At 46.4% G+C, this 22,058-nt stretch overlaps 1 protein-coding gene across 1 annotated transcript in view; it reads left to right on the forward strand.

Annotated features, from left to right (window-relative positions):
• The first annotated feature begins 821 nt into the window (after positions 1–821).
• FAT4 (FAT atypical cadherin 4) overlaps positions 822–22,058 on the forward strand; it is a 138,797-nt gene continuing 117,560 nt past the window's right edge. The window contains exon 1 of the mRNA XM_028744582.2: positions 822–7,212. Coding sequence (XP_028600415.2) covers positions 1,933–7,212 — 5,280 coding nt within the window. The 5' untranslated portion in view covers positions 822–1,932. The remainder of the gene's footprint in view (positions 7,213–22,058) is intronic.

Below are 22,058 nucleotides of genomic sequence, written 5' to 3' on the forward strand. Positions count from 1 at the left end.
TTTATTATCATCATCATCAAAAAAAAGACCTCTGTGACCCGTTTGCAAACTAAGTAAGCGCCTGGGAGCGCGCGCACACAGAGAGAGGGAGAACTGCCCGTTTGCTGCTGGGGGTGCGGAAATCCCAGAAGAACCGCTACCTTTCGGGGCGGGCGAGGAAAGGTGGTGGGGGTCCCCAATGGGGGTCCCCGAGAACAGAATGTCGACGTCTTCCCTCCCCCCTTGTCTAAAGCCTCGACCCTTATCTAGAGGCAAAGCGGACCTCCGCCTCTTGCCTGCGCTAAGCCCCGGCAGTCAACCGCGCCGACGCTCCCGAGTCCCGCAGCCGGGGACGGAAAGCGAATCGTCCGCATCCGACGGCGGCGAAGCGGTTAAAGCCAAATCCGCGTCGCGCCTTCCCAGACATGCTTTGCTTAATCCCCTTTCGGACTTATTGTTGACGGCGGCGAGTGACCCATCGCCTCCCCCCCCCTCCCCGCCCCGCTCTCTGCGGAGTAACCAGCAGCGTCTCTCTCCACGCTCCTTAGCGGCCGCCCGACGGAGCTGCTCTGGCCGACCCCTCCGACGAGCGGCGGCTCCTCTCGCTCCTGTTGACTGACGCGCCGAGGAGCCAGTGGCGCGCGGGCCGAAGCGACCCCGGCTCTCCGCGCGGGGAGGAGGGCGAGGGGCTGGGGGCGGAGCCGGCCGCCGAGCTGGGACTCGACGGGGAGGGGCGTGGGCGGGCCGGGAGGCGGCTGGCCAATGGGAGGCGGGCACAGGGCGGGCTCGCCGAGCCCGGGCGGGAGGGGCCGAGCAGGAGGGCGTCGCGCCGGCGAGTGAAGAGCCGAGAGCGCCAGGAGGGGCGTGCAAAGTTTCTGCCGGGCTCGCTGCTGCGCGGTGGGTGCGGGCAGGAGGCTCCCTCGCGCGAGCGCGCTCTCCTCTCTGCCGTCCGGCTGGGCAAGTCGAGCAGCTGATGGAGGCGAAGCGGGGACCAGAAGTCGCACCCAGCTGAGCGGCTGCCGGGCGCCCCGAGCCTTGCAGGGGAGACGCTGCAACCCAAAAAGTTCCTGCTCGTCTCGGCAGAGTAAAAAAAAAAAAAAGGAGTCTCCTCGCGCCGCGTCTCCCCTTTTCGTTTTGCACCCCTGATCTCCGGCGAGGTGTCTCTGCGCGCCTTGTGGGTGCTGTGCGCGCCGCCGGATGCCCAGCCCGCGGCGGAGCTGATGCTGGCAGGGATGTACAAAAGAGAGGCGAGCCGGGGCGGCCGCTCTTAGCCGAAGAGAACTTTTTCGCACAATGCCCAGGAGCGCTCCGAGCTGCGCGCACCTCCAGAAAGGCTCCAAGCAGCGGTGGCGACGGCTAAAGGTGGGACAAGACGGCGGAGAAAAGACGCTCGGAAGAAGCTGAGAAGGAGGAGGAGGAATCGGCTGCATCTTTTCCCTGCAAAGAAAGGACGCTGGGTTATAGCGAGAGGGGAGCGCTGGCACTTTTCACGCCAAGTTCCTCCGTCGCGCGTCCCGTCGGCTCTCGGCGCGAGTTTTGCTGAAAGGACTGGACGGACTTTTCTCGCTCTCTGTGAGTAACCATCCAGCCCGGAGCCGCGGGGGGTTCATTTTGGCCAGGCAAACGCTGGTCCCCCAGCCCGCACAAGTCGCTTGAAGGGAGGGGAAGGGGCAACAGAACAAGAGAAGGCTGCGCCTTGGTGGGAGGCAGCGACGGCTCTCGGACCGACGGCTTGTTTCGCCCCACACGCGAGAAGAGATGCCCGCGGCTGCGGAGGCCATGACAACCCGCGCTTCCTCACCTGGGCTCCGCTGGTGATATGGATTGGCGCGGCCCGCCCGACTCTCCACGGACTTTGGGCATCTCTGGGTTGTCTTGGCTTGCCTGCTCGGTTGGCCTTTGGCTGTGAGGGAGGATTTTTGCCCCGCCCCGCTCGACATCCTGGCTTGCACCATGGGCTCTTCCACCTGGTCTCTTCTCCCCTACTTCGCCTCCTTCCTGCTGCTGCCTCCGCTCCATGCCTCAGCTGAGCCCCGGCAGCTGTTCCAGGTGCTGGAGGAGCAACCTCCGGGCACCTGGGTGGGCACCATTGCCACCCGACCGGGCTTCACCTATCGCCTGAGTGAGCACCACGCCCTGTTCTCCATCAATGCCACTTCAGGAGACCTCCACACCCGTGCCACCATCGACCGCGAGAGCCTGGCCAGCGATGTGATGGATCTTGTGGTGCTCTCCAGCCAACCGACCTACCCCAGCGAGGTGCGTGTGGTGGTGCTGGACCTGAATGACAATGCTCCCGTCTTCCCGGACCCTTCCATTGTGGTGACCTTCAAGGAGGACACGGGGAGCGGCCGGCAGCTTATCCTGGACACGGCTACCGATGCAGACAGCGGGACCAATGGCGTAGACCACAGCTCTTACCGCATCGTGGGTGGCAACGAAGAGGGCCGCTTCCGGCTCAACATCACGCTCAACCCCAGTGGGGAAGGGGCCTTCCTGCACTTGGTCTCTCGTGGCGGGCTGGATCGAGAGGCCACCCCGGCCTACCAACTGCTGGTGCAGGTGGAGGACAAAGGGGAGCCGCGGAGGCGTGGATACTTACAAGTCAACGTCACGGTGCAGGATATAAATGACAACCCGCCAGTCTTTAGCCAGACCCTCTACCAAGCTCGTGTGCCTGAGGATGCACCTGTTGGGGCCAGTGTCCTGCAGGTGACGGCGGCGGATGCTGATGAGGGCACCAATGCTGACATCCGCTACCGCCTGGAGGGGACAGAAAGTGCTGCTGGAGATGGAACAGGGGCACTTCCTTTTGAGGTGGACCCGGAAAGCGGGGTCATCCGGATCCGGGAGGTGCTGGACTACGAGTCCCGGCGGCAGTACTCCCTCACCGTCCAGGCTACAGACCGCGGGGTGCCTGCTTTAAGTGGCCGCGCCGAGGCTCTGATCCGCCTGCTTGACGTGAATGATAACGAGCCACGGGTCAAATTCCGCTATTTCCCGGCCACCTCCCGCTTTGCCTCTGTGGATGAGAATGCGGCGCCCGGCACAGTGGTGGCGCTGTTGACTGTGAGTGATGCCGACTCGCCGGCGGCCAATGGGAATATCTCGGTGTCCATCTTGGGTGGGAACGAGCAGCGCCACTTTGAGGTGCAGAGCAGCAAAGTCCCCAACCTGAGCCTTATCAAAGTGGCCGCTGCTCTCGATCGGGAGCGCATACCCACCTATAACCTCACCGTGGCTGTGATGGACAACTTTGGGGCTCCCCCACCATCCCCCAGTGCCCTCCCCTCTGCCCTGAGCCCCGAAGGAGCTGCTCCTGCCCCGGTGAGCCGTTCCTCCGTGGCTAGCCTGGTGATCTTTGTGAACGACATCAACGACCACCCGCCTGTCTTTGGGCAGTCGGTGTACCAAGTGAATATCAGCGAAGAGGTGCCACCCGGGAGCTATGTGCAAGGCCTGAGTGCTACGGATCGTGACTCTGGTCTTAACGCCAACCTCAAGTATAGTATTGTTTCTGGCAATGAGCTGGGCTGGTTCTGTATTAGTGAGCACAGCGGCCTAGTTACCACCAAGAGCCTTGACACCATCATGGCTAGGCCTCTCCTGGGGGTTTCTGGCCCAAGCACAGCAGCTTCGGGTGGGCTAGACCGGGAGATAGCTTCCCAGGTAGTGCTAAACGTCAGCGCTCGTGACCAAGGTGTGCAGCCCAAAGTTTCCTATGCCCAGCTGGTCGTGAATATCCTGGATGTTAATGATGAGAGGCCCCGGTTTGGCCAGCCAGATGGTTATCATGTGTCTGTGGCAGAGAATTCCCCTTCAGGAACTGAGCTGCTAGTCGTCACTGCTGCCGATGGCGACTTGGGAGATAATGGCACAGTGCGCTTCTCCTTGCAAGAGTCTGAGCCAGGAGGGGTGGCGGGTGGTCTGTCGGTTGCTCCGTGGGGATTTTTCCGCTTGGATCCTATATCAGGCAGGCTCAGCACAATCTCACAGCTAGATCGGGAAGAACAGGGGCAATACACCCTGCAGGTCCTAGCCACTGACCTGGGCTCTCCTCCCCTCTCCTCAGTGGCTCAGGTTAACGTCAGCTTGCTTGATGTGAATGATAACAGCCCCCTGTTCTACCCTGTCCAGTACTTTGCCCACATCCAAGAAAATGAGCCTGCAGGCAGTTATGTAGCCACTGTGTCTGCCAGTGACCCCGACCTTGGGCTGAATGGGACCATCAGGTACAGCATCTCAGCAGGAGACACCTCCAGGTTTCAGATTCATAGCCTAACGGGGGTTATCACCACCAAAACAGTCCTGGATAGAGAGGAAAAGACTGCTTACCAGCTGCAGGTAGTGGCCAGTGATGGCGGCAACCTCCAGTCCCAGAACCAGGCAATTGTTACTGTCACTGTCTTAGACACCCAGGATAATCCCCCGGTGTTTGGCCAGGATATCTACAGCTTTGTGGTGTTTGAAAATGTGGCCTTGGGTTACCACGTAGGCAGTGTTTCCGCTTCCTCTATGGACCTGAGCACCAACATCACTTACCTGATCACCACAGGCGATCAGAGGGGTATCTTTGAGATTCACAAGATGACAGGCCTGATCACCACCGCCAGCGTCATAGACAGGGAAGAGCAGGCCTTTTACCAGCTCAAAGTGGTGGCGAGTGGTGGAACAATAACGGGGGATGCTTTGGTCAATATAACTGTCAGAGATTTAAATGACAATTCCCCCCACTTCCTGCATGCAGTGGAAAGTGTGAATGTGGTTGAGAACTGGAGTACTGGGCATACCATCTTCCAAGCCAAAGCGGTTGACCCTGATGAAGGGGTGAATGGCAAGGTCCTCTACAGCCTTAAGCAAAATCCCAAGGACCTATTTAATGTCGATGAGCAGAGTGGTGCTGTAAGCTTGACAGGGCCACTGGACATAAATGCTGGGTCTTATCAAGTGGAGATTATGGCCACAGATTTGGGGGTCCCTCAGCATTCCTCTAGTTTCATTTTAACCGTCTCTGTCCATGATGTAAATGACAACCCACCTGTGTTTGATCAGCTCTCCTACGAAGTCACCATCTCTGAGCTGGAGCCTGTGAACTCCAGGTTCTTTAGCGTGCATGCTTCTGACCGAGATTCAGGCGCAAATGGAGAAATAGCTTATGCCATAATAGAAGGAAATACTGGAGATGCCTTTGGCATATTTCCAGATGGGCAGCTGTATATAAAGTGTGAGCTGGATCGTGAACTTCAGGAAAGATACACGCTACTGGTGGAGGCTTCTGATAGAGCTGTGGAACCGCTCAGTGCCACTGTAAATGTCACTGTCATTCTAGAAGATGTCAATGATAACAGGCCATTGTTTAACAGTACCAATTATGTTTTTTATTATGAGGAGGAGCAGAATGGTGGGTCCTTTGTAGGTAAAATCAGTGCTGTTGACAAAGACTCTGGGTCGAACGGTGAAGTCAGATACTCATTTGAACACATGCAGCCTGATTTTGAGTTGAATGCCATGAGTGGGGAAATTACAAGCACTCATCAGTTGGACAGGGAATCCCTTATGAGGCAGAGGGGAGCAGCTGTGTTTACGCTTACAGTCATTGCAATGGATCAGGGGTTGCCAAAGCCTTTAAGGGACCAGGCAACTGTGCAGGTTTACTTGAAGGATATCAATGATAATGCACCCAAGTTTTTAAAAGAACTTTACCAAGCTACAATATCAGAACTAGCTGCAAACCTGACACACGTTTTAAGGGTGTCTGCCTCCGATGTTGATGAAAGCAATAATGGACTGATCCACTATTCTGTCATTAAGGGCAACGAAGAAAACCAGTTTACAATAGACAGTGGCACTGGTCAGGTGACTTTAATTGGCAAACTGGACCACGAAGCTACTGCAGCTTACTCACTTACCATCCAAGCAGTAGATTCTGGGGTGGTTCCCCTAAGCTCTGTTTGTACATTGAACATTGACATACTGGATGAAAATGACAACAGCCCTTCCTTTCCCAAGTCAACTTTGTTTGTTGATGTCTTGGAAAACATGAGGATTGGGGAACTTGTGTCTTCTGTTACTGCCACTGATTCTGACTCAGGGGACAATGCTGATCTTCATTATAGCATTACAGGAACAAATAACCACGGGACGTTTAGCATCAGTCCCAACACTGGCAGCATTTTCCTGGCCAAAAAGTTGGATTTTGAAACCCAGTCCATGTATAAACTAAACATCACCGCAAAAGACAAAGGAAGGCCTCCTCAATCCTCTACCATGTCTGTTGTAATATATGTCAGGGATTATAATGACAACTCACCCAAATTCCCACCTGGAGATATATTTAAGTCTGTTGTTGAGAACATTGCCATTGGCACCTCAGTCATTGCTGTAACTGCTCATGACCCAGATGCAGATATTAATGGGCAGCTGACCTATACAATCATTCAGCAGATGCCAAGAGGGAACCACTTCCGTATCGACGAAGTCAAAGGAACAATATATACCAGTGCCGAAATAGATCGTGAGTTTGCTAACCTCTTTGAGCTAACAGTGAAAGCAACTGACCAGGCTGTCCCTGTAGAATCTAGAAAGTTTGCTTTGAAGAATGTGACCATTTTGGTAACTGACCAGAATGACAACATTCCTACTTTTGTTTCACAAAATGCCCTTGCTGCGGACCCCTCTGTTGTGATTGGCACAGTTCTGACCACGATTGTTGCCGCGGATCCTGATGAAGGAGCAAATGGGGAGGTGGAGTATGAAATAATTAACGGGGACACAGACACCTTTATCGTGGATCGATACAGTGGGGACCTGAGAGTGTCAACAACCTTAGTGCCATCTCAGCTTATGTACAGCTTCATCGTTGCAGCCACAGATCTTGGCCCAGAGAGAAGGAAATCCACCACCGAGATGACTGTAATTCTGCAAGGACTTGATGGGCCTGTTTTTACTCAGCCAAAATACATCACCATTTTAAAAGAAGGTGAGCCTATTGGGACAGATGTGATATCCATTGAGGCAGCTAGTCCCAGGGGCACTGAAGCTCTAGTGGAGTATTTCATAGTCTCGGTGCGTTGTGAAGACAAAATGTTTGGCCGACTCTTTACCATTGGGCGCCACACCGGGGTGATCCAGACTGCGGCCATTTTGGATCGGGAACAAGGAGCTCGCCTGTATCTGGTGGACGTTTATGCCATCGAAAAATCTGCTGCTTTGCCACGAACTCAGAGAGCAGAGGTAACATCTATTTTATTAATTTATTTGAAAAGTAAATAGCTGTTTTGTTTTTGGTCCTGTCAGCTCAGTTCATTTATGCTGTTCTCCTATACATATTTTTGTATCCAGTCCCTTTGCTTCCAGAGGAATTTACTTCAGAGTAGACTTGCATAGACTTCTCAGAAGTACAGTAAGTCCCACTGAGTTCAGAGGGACTTACTTCCAGGAAAACATGTATAGATTTGCAGTCTTTCTCTTACAGAAGTCAGCTGTTTTACAGGTACCAAGGTTTTTCATTGTTGGAATTTTTTTCTTCGCTGTATAAAAGAAACCTTTGAAATTGCATGTTTTCTTCAGCATTAATATCCACTCAACAGATTGTGTTGGAGCAAAGCAGAGTTTTTGTTTTCTTTGACATCCGTGAGCTGATTAGCATTCTGCATAAGTGACTTTTCGTTCTAACTCACAAGCCAACAATCGGTATTAACTATTTGGCTTTAACTGTGGGCTGTGACATTTTCCCCATGTATGAAAAATGCTGCATGATACGGGGCTTTCTCTTAGGCCTCTTGCTGATCACTTCAGTTTATCTTAACTTGCTAAGTAGACTTTTGAGTTTTTAGCTGCTTCTACGAGAGAGTGGACTGTTTTCTTACTGATCATTGTTCAATGCTAGAGCATTTGGACAAGGCCCAGGAAAATTTTGACTCCCCTTCCAAATGAGTTTCCCTTCACCTCTGAACACAGCTTCTATTCCTCTGGTCTTGCCAATATTCAGGATTGTGTCTAAAGACTTGCTGATACCCTTAGGTTGTTACAGAAGCCAAATGGTGAATGTTAAAAAGACTCTGTTAGTAACCTGATTGGTGATTTAGAGTGAACGGATTCCAAAACATTAGTTATGATATCTTAATGTTCTGCCAAGTGTCTGTTTCTGCTGAAGGTGTTTTGCTGTTAAGCGAGCATATTTGTATAATCTTTCATGTGGCTAGAATGGGTATTGTCTTCCAGAGAGATAAATTTGGAAACTCCTCAGCCAACAAGGTGGGGCTTTTATTTTTCCCCCCATTTTGACATTGTTCAGGCTCCTCTGACTTCTGCATGAGTCATTGCATTTTTGTGCACTGGCAGTTCGGAGCAGAACCTCTTCTATACTCAACCAGCAGGGGATGCCGGAAGTGTAGAATGAGTCAAACATTTCCCTCATGGTCTTAAGCCTTTTAGTTCCGAAACTGAACACAACTGCATATTCCAAAGACTGACGTCAATATGCTAATCCACACTGCAACCCTCTGCAGGTTTACTTGAGAGTTGGAAAATATTGCAAGCTTTAATCCTGCATCCATTTACCTGGAAATAAGCCCTGTTTAATTCACTGGGACATACTTCTGAGTAAACTTGCATAAGATTGCACTGTAAAACTCCAAATTTTCTTGTTTCGTCCATATACTGTACTTGCATCAGTTTACTCTGGAATTATGCCTTTGAGATGAACTGAGTTTGTGGACAGCAGCGATTGCAAAAACGCCGTTTGCATTTGTTTTTCACAATAAGTTTTAAAGGCAGAAAGTGGCTGAAAACGTGTAAAAGAGCATAATGTGTTGTTACATGATTTCTCAGGGCTTCATTAGAAAGATCAATAAGGAATTTGACCGTATTAGAGATTTCAGCTCTGTTGCTATGTTATAATGAATGATTCATATTACTAGAAGGAATCTTAATGTGCTTTATTACGGAAGAAATAATGTTATCAACAGGTTTTCAGCTCCAACTATGAGTTCAACTCGGTTAAACCAAAGGAGCTAAGCCAAACAAGGTTCACATCTGAATTTAAAGATGTTATGAATTGGGGTGTTAATATATAGTATCCCATTATGGGAAAGTTAAGTGTAAGCTTGCAATCTCTTACTTGCATTCACTTAAATGAAAGTTCAAGACCTATTCATGCAAATAATAGGGTGTCTGTGGAAGGAATAGGTGATTACTTAGAAGGCCTGCACATGCCCTGAGCTACCTCCAACCTGTCCCAGTAAGTAGGACGCTGCTACTGGGAGGCTGGATCCATGGCGTCACCATGCCAAGACAGCTGATTTTCAAATAAATGTTCCACCAAGAGCTTTTATATTGGTTAAACATCAGCTTGATAAAACCATTCAGTAGTGGACAGCATAGTGGGGCAGAGATGCTTACCTGAACTAATGGCAGGTGAGTAACAGAAGCTTATCGTGAGGAGGGGACGGGGAAGGTGGTGGCAAGTTCAGCTTGGTGCAAAAGCGCTGGCAGAGCCAGTACACCATTCCTGGTGGTGTGTTTGCAACTCCTCTCTTCTCCCCCTCTTCCTCTTGGTAAAGAGCAGTGACTCACCTGTTAGGCAAGAGGTTAGGCAAGTGCCTCCGTTTGCACCACACGGTCTGTTACTGAAACCAGTCATTTCGGTGGCGAGAAGTCTGCATAGGATTAAAACCCCAATGTTATAATTTTCCCAAAGAAGCAGAATAATAATCCACGTCCCCCTTTAAAATAGCAGCATCCTTTAAAAGTAACAACTCATTGCTGCCCTGGGTGGTGCAATGGGTCATGGCGTCCGACTCTTAGCTAGAAGGTTGGTGGTTCGCGCCCACCCAGCGACGGCTCTGGGCAGAATTCTTGCATTGTAGGGGGTTGGACTAGATGACCCTCAGTGTCCCCTCCGACTTCATGATTTTATTATTTTTGGGGAGGAAGGGCAAGATAGACATAACTTCATGCTCTCTGCACTGCTTATTTAAGTTCTATAACAGGGCTTTCCTGCCCTGTGCTGAGCAAGTATTTTGAACAGGAGACAAGATTCTGAATAACTGCTTGATTGGCATGTGCTCCTTTTCATATTGTATGATGACATGCTACAAATATCCTCACAATTTACACACAGTGACAATTCAGGTGAAATCTACACACATAAAAAAAGTTCTGAAAATGATTTTCTTTAAAGCGTTTTTTTAAAAAATGCATTGAATTTTCTATAAGGCTCACCATCGCCATCTAGTGCCACATTGTTTATTGCACTTAAAACACACTTAAAGGTAAAGGTACCCCTGACCGTTAGGTCCAGTCGCGGATGAATCTGGGGTCGTGCGCTCATCTCACTCTATAGGCCGAGGGAGCCGGTGTTTGTCCACAGACAGTTTTTCTGGCTCATGTGGCTAGCATGACTAAACCACTTCTGGTGAACCACAGCAGCACACTGAAACGCTGTTTACCTTCCCGACGGAGCGGTACCTATTTATCTACTTGCACTTCAAACTGCTAGATGGGCAGGAGCTGGGACCGAACAACGGGAGCTCACCCCGCCGTGGGGATTTGAACCACCAACCTTGACTTGGAGCGCAAATACCACTGCTCTGGTGAAGAAGGCCCAGCAGAGAATTTATTTCCTCAGACTTTTAAAGAAGAACAATCTGAGTGAGAGACTGCTGGTGTCCTTCTACCGAGGCTCCATAGAGAGCATTCTTACATACTGTATTTGTGCTTGGTTCTCCAGTTGTACAGCTAGGGAGAGGAAGGTGCTCCAGAAGGTCATAACCACAGCCCAAAGGATTATTGGTCATCCTCTCCCATCTTTGGAAGAACTGTACGGTTCCCGTTGTCTTAGGAAAGCAAATAACATCCTGCAGGATTCATCTCACCCGGGACACAGTCTGTTTGCACTACTGCCTTCTGGCAGGAGATATAGAAACATCAAGTCAAAGACAAATAGACTGAAAAACAGTTTCTATCCAAGAGCTGTGGCCTTTTTGAATGCTGTAACTCGATAGTGTGACCTGGGAGTTTGATGGGTGTTGGTGTGGGTGTGGCTGGAATGTGGTTTGTTTGGTTGTTGTTGTTGTTTTGCTTTTGTTGTTTTAAGGGATGGCATCCAATTTCGTTGCACTTGTGCAATGTTGCACTTGTGTAATGACAATAAAGAATCTATTCTATTCTATTCTATTCTATTCTAACCTTCTGATCGGCAAGCCCTAGGCCTGTGGTTTAGACCACAGTGCCACCCGCGTCAAAACACACTTAGAACGTTTTATTTGCAGCTGTATAGCTGCATCCTCAGACAGAGTGGAATTTCGTTCCTTTATGATCAAGGACTTTTTTTGATGTGATTTAATAGGAGTTGCGCTATGTATGCCAAAGGTGTAAGCAATCCCCCTTGTGTTCAAACAAATAAAAACATTGGAAGTAAAATAATCCAAGACACTTCAGTCACTGGTACCTCACTGGCGTGGAAGCGGGCTGCTTCAAAATAATTTTACATGACCACACCCACCTGTATTGTATTGCTCATATGATGGCCTGTTGAATTATATATTATTTGAGATGTTACTTTCTTATGGAATCCAGGTGTTGTTGAAGTTGGGGAGGAATATTGTGGGGCGGGGTGTATTTTTACTTGAATATACCAGGTTTCAACTGTTAACTTTGAGTGCTTCTAACCAGAGTGGTATTGGTTGTGCTAAACATGCCATGTTGGGGGAGATATCCTGCCTTTTATCGCAGTGCAGCGAACCTCATACATATCTAGCCTATACACATTCAGCCTGCAGTCCTGTTCACTTGTGTGAAATATGAAGTACCATTGATTTCAAAGGGATGTTAGCATAAGTAACTGTGCACAGGATTGCAATCATGTGCCACATCTGGAGCACCAAAGGCTGCTCTGATGCAGAGAGGGAAAGGGACCTAAACTTGGGGCAATCATGCTGTGTAATGCAATTTTTGGGGGTGACTTACTCTTACAAATGTATTTGAAACTTACGTTTATAGAGCTTGTTGCCTCCATTTGGTTCTGTGTGAGAAGTCAGGCGATTTCTAAAGGAATTTGTTGGAAGCATGATTAAGATGCCTGGATTTTTAAAAATATATAATACCTCTGCACAACTAAAGATTGATGTTTTCCTAGGAGTTTTCATATAACTATTTAGGCTCCCTGGTGTTCCTTCCCCCTCCCCAACCTCCCCTTCCGCCGCTGTTGTTTTTGTAATCCATCATGAAGCCTCATGCTGTCCGAATGATAAAGAAATATTGCCACTAAAAGAGGCAGGGATTGCTTCAGCTTTTTAATTGTTTGAGCTTCTTTTGCTTTGTTTGTTGTGAATAGGTTTTTTATCAGGTCTGAAGTCTTCTACGTAAGAACACAGCAGGAGCCTGGTTGCTATTTTGCAGCATTTCAAGGATCTAGCAATTAAATGGAGATTTTCCCCCTTCCGACTGATCTTTGATTAGTGGCAAAAACACAATACACTCATGATTAGTATACTGACTAAGTACTAATAACAGTGCAGTCCAATATATATCTACACAAATTTAAGGCCTGTTAAGTTCAGTCACTTATTCTCCACTAAGTGTGTTTACAGGATTGCAGCCTAAATATAGTACATTGTACAAATACAGTTCCTGATTGAACTATTGGTTTGGACAAACCTGTTCCATTCATTTCTAGAGAGGGGTGTAATCTCCTGGATTTGTTCTGGGTTTGGGCTCTGTAGCCTCAGCTGTTTCTCCAAATTTAGGAACCTTGAATTATGCCTCCTCTGCCAGCCAATTCTGAGTTGGGAACAGTGGCGTAGCGTGGGTTGTCAGCACCCGGGGCAAGGCAAGTAATTTGCGCCCCCTAACCCGTGGATTTGCGCCCCCTAACCTGTGGATTTGCCCTAACCCCAGATGTTGCGCCCGGTGCAGCCGGCCCCCCCTGCACCCCCCACGCTACGCCACTGGTTAGGAACGTTGCCATGCTCCTGAATGGGGAATGGTAAGCTTTCTTCGCTCTGGTGTGGCACCTGGAGTGCTGAGAAAGCAGTGTCCCAGAAACAAAGTGCTTAGGAAAAGATAGTTCTCTAGAGCGTGTCCTTACAGTTTAGACTTAGGAGACATGGTGAATTATGTTTCCCAGAGCCCCTTGCACCTGGGATGCTACTGTTGGGGTGTTCTAGGCGCTGCGGCAGATGGAAGGAGGTGAGGGAAGCATTGCTGTTTCTGTTCCTCACCCATGTGAAAAGAAAGGGAGGAGAAAAGGGGTGAGCTAGCAACAGGGAAGCTAGACATACCAATACAAGCCCAGTCCTGCGTTTGGAAGGGAATAGGCTTGCCTTGGGTTCTGAATGGGGGGACTTTGTGTTCTGAATTGCCCTAACTCCAAATTCACCCGCTCAACAGCTTGACTGACTGTTTGACTAACTTAGTTTGGCTCACTTTATCTCTGGATTGTATGTATAGATATAACTATCATGACTTAGGGTGTTTCTGCCATGTTGATCCACATAGCGAGATGTGAAATTACTAGAAAAAAATGCCTCTTATTGAACAGGTGGCAAAGCAAATGATAGGGACATGTCCCTCTGCAAATGCCATTTTGTTAGTCTTGGGAGACAATGTGCGCAACACAAGACAGAAAAGCATCCAGCATTTACTTGATTGCAGAGAAAAGCCTGGCGGACAACAGGACACTGATATTTTTCATAGTATATTTGCCTAGGGGTCACACCTGCTTTCCTAATGAAAATGGAGAAGAAGAAAATGAGGAATGTATAAAATCTGCCCTGTGATTTATTTATTTTTTTTTTAAAGAAAATCAAATTTGTGATGGGCAGAATGAAAGCTTTTAAGAGTAGAAAGGTAGCTGTATAACTTGAAGCTGATATTTATGACCAGGATAATTACTTCTGTGAACTTACAGGGATACATTAACCTAGCTTCCTTGTGCTGGTCAGGGAGCAGGAAAAATCTAACAGCATCTTACTCTCTAACCTACCCACCCCACCTCCTCACATAGGTATAAAAGCAGTTTGGGGAGGGCAATTTTCATCATTCAAAAAGGAGCTTTCAATTACAGCCTCCAATATTGCTTTTCTTTTTTAAAAAAAATTGGGCATGAAAACACACAACCGGCATGTAACATGTAGTTTGGTGGCATGTTCTCTCTCAGTGGTGGGGAGACTCAGTTTCAGCCATCAAATTGAGCTTGTGCTTAATTAATCACAGGGAACCGTACCATATTATTTTAAATCCAATTCTTGACAGATTTAAAGCACTACATGACCTTTGCACTGATAGAGAAAGACGGAATTGGGAGTAAATACTTTCCTTGCAAGGCGAGATCCTATTGGGTAAGAAACAGAAATACACATGCCTGCCAAAATACTTGGCTCAAGCAAAAGGGACACAGATGGCTGTGACTGATAAATATGTCTATTGTTATTTTTTCTGATCAGCGCTTTGTGTATGAAATACAGGATTGTAAGATAGTAAGAGCAGCAATTTAAAAGGCTCAAATAAATGTTGAGAGTTCGTTGTTCTGCTGCAACTTTCTTCAGTGGTGGGGCAATGTAAGTCGAATGTAAGGGACAGCACAGAACCAAGACTGTTTATTTGATATTTATACTACAGGAAAGATAATAATCAGTACTCTAGGACTGTTTTCCCCTGCATGTGAAGACAGGCTCTGGGGGTTTGAGCAGACAAGACCAATAATGGGTCCAACAGTCAAAAAGGCAGTTTCTGCATGTGATGTAGAAGGAAGTTAGGGACAGATGGGGCTCCTCAACCTGGGACAGTAGCCCATCTAGGGGAAGGAAAACTCTGAACCTAAACCTCCACTGCCTTGTGGGATATCTTTGGGAGAAGAAAAGGCTAAGGAGTAAACCCAAATCTGGAGTGGAGTCCCTAAGATGGTTGAATGGTCCCTTGTACACCTCCTTCTGGCAACTCCTTCAGCCAACTGGTGCCAAATGTATTGCTCTGCTTTCCTTTGGACCTCATAATCGAGGCCGAGAGGAAGTCTTGTAATCTGGGCCTTGTGCCTTGGGGAGGTCACTTCAGTGCTGCTAACGCAGCAGTTTAACTTCATCCCTGGAGGCACCCTCCATTTTCTCTCGAGACAGACGGATGCCAACAAGTCTGTCTCCTTGTTCTATAAACCAGTCCATGTGTGCTAAGAAAACCTTGGAGTTGTAACACCTTCAGGATATTTTTGCCCCACAAGTGGGGCTGTGGTCAGTTGGGGCATCAGTGGTTGGTGTGCTGGCATTGTTAGTGCTCAGCGAATGGTCTGTTTATTCTGTTTGGACCATAGAAGGGAAAGCTATCGCTGGGTGATAGAGCACATGTCTTTCATGTAGAAGGTTATGGGTTTCACTCCTGGTATCTCCAGGCTGAGCTGGGAAAGGCTTATGAATGACGCTTTGTGTCCAAGTCTGTGGCTTTCAGGGAAAGCTGGCAATATCGATTCATAAGTCAGAGTTAAAGGCCAGGCGAACCAGAGGGCTTCCAGGACCTTGGACAGATACAAGGGGCCCTATTAAGGCAGCCTGAGGAAAACGTCTCAGCATGGATGCAGATGGGCTAGAGTTAGGCGCGAGTGTGAGGTGGTCAAGTTTGCTGTTGTTCAGTGTGGTTAAAATACAGTGGTACCTCCGGTTACAGATGCTTCAGGTTACAGACTCTGCTAACCCAGAAATAGTATCTTGGGTTAATAACTTTGCTTCCGGATGAGAACAGAAATCGTGTGGCGGCGGCACGGCGGCGGCAGGAGGCCCTATTAGGTAAAGTGGTCCCTCAGGTTAAGAACAGTTTCAGGTTAAGAATGGACCTCCAGAACGAATTAAATTCTTAACCCGAAGTACCACTGTACGTAAAAGGGATTGTGAAGAACTCCAAAAGGATCCATACCAAACAGGGTGAATGAGCCATATAATTCTCCTCATTTCAGTTGTGTTCCTGGCCACAGGGAACAATGCTACGATGTTCCCTGCTGCAACTCTCTGTGTGGCATAACAAATCACATGTGAGGAGTTTCAAAAGAAGTTTGATGCATTTGAAGCTGGGGGGCGGGGGAGGCCCAAAATCACAGCGGGAAAGGGTAAGTTGTGTTTTGATCTGGAACATTGAATTGTATCCTGGCCATTTACTTCAGTAGGATTGAGATGATGTCCATTATATTAGGTCATCAGCACTGCAGCAAGAAACAGTCGTTTTCCGAAAGCTCCCGTAGTGGGTGTAACAAATGAGCAATAAATAACTCATGAAAAATCCATTCTTTGTTTTTCTTAATAGCCAAAGGAAGGTGAGCCTGCTGAGGCTCAGGCCTGCCCCCTGAGATGCTTTTTCTTTTTCTTTTTAGAGGCAGTTAAACAGATCTTCTCCAGCAGGAGTTATTGCTCTCTTAAACCAATTTTCAATATTTGTTTGCAGAGCAGTAACTCACAGTGTCTTTCATTTCTCTGATAACACTGTCCCTGATGAACAGCTGATAATTTCTAATAGTAATGATCTTCCTATAGGGTTTTCTGCTTCTACTAATTTTTTTAATTAAACAATTAATTGTTTTTTGTTTTTAGTATGGCCATGCTAGCTCATGGTGGCTTTCATAACAGTTTGTAGTGTTTGAAATGTCTGGTCTAACCTATAAATAGATAAATAAATGAATAGCAATAACTTACTTGACAGGATAGCTGAAACAAAACATGAGAAAACTAAAATTGTGATTGTAAGGATTATTCAAATAATGTATATAAAATATTATGAATGTTTTACAGTATTATAGGAATGTTAAGTGTTAATTGCCAGCAAGTCCTGTCACCTTGGTCTAATTCCATGGTATGATAAACCTAAAAAAGGGAGTTGGGTTAGGATCCTGAATAGGACTGGGCATTATATGTGCACATCTCAAGCTGTTAAAATCGTCTTATTGAGGCAATATATTTAATGTGGGATTCTGCCAAATTCTGTCTGGATTCCAAGAAAAGAATCCTATGTAAACATTCTGTGAATACATCTAACTTCTTTGTATTTGAACTTCTGCCTTTAAAGGACCCTACATGTACCATATGTAGCTCCTATTTTGTCAAGAGTGTAAATTATGAGTCTGGAGCCTAGAAATGTTGAGGGTGTATGTATATAAAACCTTCTTCTGACAGAACTTCATAAGCACGGGTTGGGTGTATGAAAGTTTGGGACCATTAATTGCGACCCCAAGTTCCCCTCCTCCCCTCCTGCATGTTATCTGTTCACACACAGAATATCTGCAAATGCCTAAGTTCACTGTGGGATGGGGAAAAAACCCCCAGCCTCAGTGACAAATCTTTTATGGTGAAATTGTCAAAGGAGAAACACAGTTTGTGTTATCGGCATTAATCGTTTGGCAATCAAGGTATTCTTTACCCTATAATAAAACAGTCTGCATGGGCAGAATTCATTAATGAGAGTTGTGAGGCAATATTGTTAACACAGTACCCACTTGAATGGGGTTAGCGATAAATTCAAGTACTAGGAGGACAACAGTGCAACTTAATAGAGAACCCTTCTATAGAAACCTCTGTCAGGGAGTCAATTAGACTCCATCCAAAGCAGTGCTTATTGTATATGTCTCTTAATAAGCAGGCATTTTTGAAGAATTTTGTTATTTTTTGGCTTCTTTGGGGATATAATTTTAAGACAACTAAAGAAAGTCTGCCCATTTTCCTTTGAGAGAATACAAAGGAATCGGGTTTTGCTTACACCACCAAGAACTGTGGCAAATGAAAAAAGGGTGCTCTAAAAAGGAGGCATATACTGAGGAGTTAGCAGTGGGTGTGGGTGAGAGAGAGAGAGTTTTTGTGTTTGTATGCCTTTAAAACTCTTCAGCTGGCTGTCAGTTCATGTAAAGACTTGAAAGTGTTAAGATGGCATTATTAACTATTGAAATTATTAAGTTTTTTATTTTTCATTTTCAAATGTTTTCTAACTTCTTCTGAACTGGTGAGAAATGGGTGAACAACTGATTAAAACCCCTTTCTTTATGCGCATAGGGGAGCCTGGATTGGTGAACCTTGGTTCTTGGCCTACTGAATGGGCCGATTCTGATAGAATAAGGGGTTTGGGAAAGGGGAGCTACCGTCATGGAAGCTCAAGTGGTCTTGGAACAGTGGGGTCTCCTCTGCTGGTTTTAGGGATGCAGAGGGTCATTTTATACAACCAGCAGAATCATGTGCTGAAACTTTTCCTATACAGTACCACCTGGTACCACTGCTCCCCTACATCAAAAACTCTGTATGGGAATAATAGAGTTACAGAGATCAGATTAGCCAAATATTTGCTAGGAGGTGCAGAGTTCCTCTGTGAAGGTTCCCAGCCTGAAGTGGTGCAGACAGGAAACACTTTTCCACATGTGTGATCCAGCCCAGGGATGGAGAACCTCTGACTCTCCAGATGTGGCTGAACTACAATTCTCTGCATCCCTCACCATCAGCCATGCTGGTTGGGGCTAATGGGAGTTGCATTCCAGCAGCATCTGGAGGGCGGCAGGTTCCCCATCCCTGGTCTAGCCTTAAGTATTAACAAATTTAAGAACCTGATCTCTTATCAGATAGATCTGCCATCTACAGACGATTCTCAGTTACATACTGTGAAAGAGTAATTTCCTTTCACATCAACTCTAATTAGCGATTCAGACTAGTACCGGGGAATTCTGTCTTCTCCGTACTTTTTTATCTGCTCCATTGAAAAACTTGTAGAAATGCTGACAGATATTTTGTTTACATAGTGTAGTGCGAAAGTTGCAGCATAGCCTGGAGTGTGGTGACTTGGCTTTAGTTGGCTTTTTTCCCTTTCAGTTGTTCGTGAGTGGTTACATATGCTGCAAAGTCATTGTTGGGATGCTGTGTGTACATTCCTTAGCAACAATGTCCAGATTTCATTTATTTACAACATTATAGGCCGCCTTTTGGGGCATCTCGTGCCCAGAACGGCTAAAACAGCAACATCGCGATACATTCTTCACAAGAGCAGATTGTGTGTGACATCCTACTGGAAAGCGCATTTTATGCAAGTAATTTCAGTGAAGCAATAGTGTCCTCCTTCGTAGCAGTTAACAGAACACTTCCAAACTCACATGAACTTCCAAGAAACTCTCCAGGAAATAGGAGGGAGCGTAGGGAAACACACAAACACGTGGGGTGATTCTGATCTCTTAAGCAAGTCTTAGAGATGGCACAGTTTTCCTTCTGCACCAGCCCCTTGCATGCAGTTCATCCCATGAGACACTGTAAGAAAAAACTCTTAACGGTAAGTGCAGACTTACTGGCAGGGTCCCAGGCTTGCCCCAATGGTCAGCATCATCAGGCACTTGCCCGGATCTGCAGCCCAGTGGAGCACACATTGCTGAGCCCGAGCCACCTGACGGATAGCTCAGTTAGCAGAACATGAGATTCTTGATCTCAGGGTTGCAGGTTTGAGCCCCACATTGGGTGAAAGATTTCTGCATCACACAGGGTTGGATTAAATGACCCTCTTGGGCCCTTCCATCTCTACAATTCTATGATTCTACCTGATTTTTATTGCTGCTGACACCTGTTTACCTGCCCTCTGTGAGTGATAGGGCAAAGGAAAGGAGGAACAGCAGCCACTGTTTGCTTAATACTCTGTGATTGTTCAGATTGGACCTAGGAGAAGAGGGCTAAGCCAATGGGCAACAGTGTTGGTGGTGTGGAGGAAGAGGATGCCCCACAGGAAGGGCCATCCACTGAGGCCACATTCCCCAGCTACCGCCAAAGCTGGAACTTTCCTTATTTCCCTCGTAGTACAGTAGGGCATATTCCAAATTCTCCATGGCCATCAGAGAGTCATTCAGATGCACATGTCTTGCTGCCAGCACTTTCCATTTGCACCACCATTATGTATAGCTGGGCTTTATAAGGCATCAGCTTTGTGGCATTAGAAAAGCACATACTTAAAGCCAATGCAAATTAGTGCTCTCTTTTCATTTTGAGTTTACTACTGAAGTAGTACAACCTTTCAAGAAACAAAGAAGTTTTCTAAATGCAAGAAAAAAGATTATAGCTGGAGTCTCTTCATTGAATGCTCAGAGATACTCTTAGTAGGCAATCAGTGTGAGGCATCCCTGGGGTTCCTAACAGAAATCTCTCCTTTACTCCTCCTGTTTTGTTACTAGTGGATTATGTGCATTAGCTGTTATCCCATTATATGGTCCATTTATAACTATTTGGTTCAGGTTTTGAAGCGACTGGGACAGAACTCTATGTAGTCCAGCTGAGATAAAGAACCCTTAAAACAAAGGGGAAAAGGAATGTACTCGGCTGCTCAAAAGACCTTCAGACCCACTTTCCCAGTCCTGTGCATTTTGCCTTAAGCAATTTAAGAAATAAAATATAAAAGGATAAACTATAGCATGATTCTGTTTTGTAAATAGCTGTGCTTGATTGCATTCCCATCTAACTTTAAATTATTATTCTTAAGGCAGCAAATGATAACATTTGTTGGAACTATTCAAGTCCTATTACCGTGAGTCCAAAAGTAGTGCCACTGAACACATTTCAGAAAATAGGCTGAAATAAAAATACAAAATAGATCAGAGTAACAAGTGTTCAACAATTTGAACAATTGAAGTGAAGGAATTGTTGTCATGCATGATGCTAAATGTTAGGAACATTCAAAGCTGCCTTATACCGAGTCAGCCCATTGGCCCATCTAGCTCAGTATTATCTGCACTGATTGGTAGCAGGTCTCCTATGTGTCAGACAGGATTTCCCAGCCGTACCAGGTGATAGCTGGGACTGAACCTTTAGCTTGCAAAGAAGATGCTCTACCATTGAGCTGTGAACCTCTCCCATTTAATGTATTTAACTTTGGCCTCCCGTATTCGTCACTTAAGAGTCCCTACATGTTTTTGTTTCTTTTAACAGTTCAGAAACTAACACACAGTGATTTATCCATAATAAATAGTGTCCATATAATACAAATACGGTCTGTGACACCCATGCTGCAGATTGGCCACCTAAACTTTGAAAGCAATTCATTTTTTCTTAAAAAAATAATACTTATCATAGCATGTAACAAACTTGTGTAAACAAGTTTGTATTTTCATATTACAAATGCTTGATACAGTGGTACCTCAGGTTAAGTACTTAATTCATTCCGGAGGTCCATTCTTAACCTGAAACTGTTCTTAACCTGAAGCACCACTTTAGCCTATGGGGCCTCCTGCTGCCGCCGCGCCACCAGAGCACGATTTCTGTTCTCATCCTGAAGCAAAGTTCTTAACCTGAAGCACTATTTCTGGGTTAACGGAGTCTGTAACCTGAAGCGTATGTAACCTGAAGCGTATGTAACCTGAAGTGTATGTAACCTGAAGCGTATGTAACCTGAGGTACCACTGTATAAGCATAAAGAGTCAAAAAGGAGCAGTCCTGTATACTATGGACATCTCAATATTGACTTTCCGTGTTTGTATGCTGGGCTTTGTTTTTTGTTTACTGTTGTTATCTGTAAAATATATAAAAAAGTGATGTTATTTATCTGGCAAAATCCAGAAAGGAGGATGCATCATTTCCCTCTGATTTTAGGCTCCAATGTGCATGATGGAGTTTATAAGAGAGCAGAAAGAGATGTGGAATTTCAGTATATGAAGTGAGACTCTTTATATCAGTTTGTAGGTCTAGCACTAGAAAACACTGGTATGGCTTATGGATGTTTATACAGATGGGTAATATGAATATAATAATAGCATTTTGTTAATATTTTATGAAGACTGATCTGCTGAATTGTAGAGAAATAAGTAAGATGCTTTGCAGTATTGAAGGAAAGAGAATACCTCTCTGAGGTATTCCATTTAAAAAACTAGAAGGAGGTTCAAGCCCTTGCAGGAGCATTCATACTGTGCTAGGTCAACACATGGATCTGATAAGAGTGTTTATTTCCATAAATTACTCCTACCTTTACAAGCTCCCTGACTTGTTTTGATAAATTGGGAGCAGACCATTTAATTTGCAGTACGTAAATATTTCTCTTTCCATTTGTGCGATGTTCAGGTATGCCCTTATAATAACTGCCGTGCGAAGACCTGCAAGCGA

The sequence above is a fragment of the Podarcis muralis genome, chromosome 9 (genome assembly GCF_964188315.1).
Source record: "Podarcis muralis chromosome 9, rPodMur119.hap1.1, whole genome shotgun sequence".
NCBI classification, from domain to species: Eukaryota; Metazoa; Chordata; class Lepidosauria; order Squamata; family Lacertidae; genus Podarcis; species Podarcis muralis.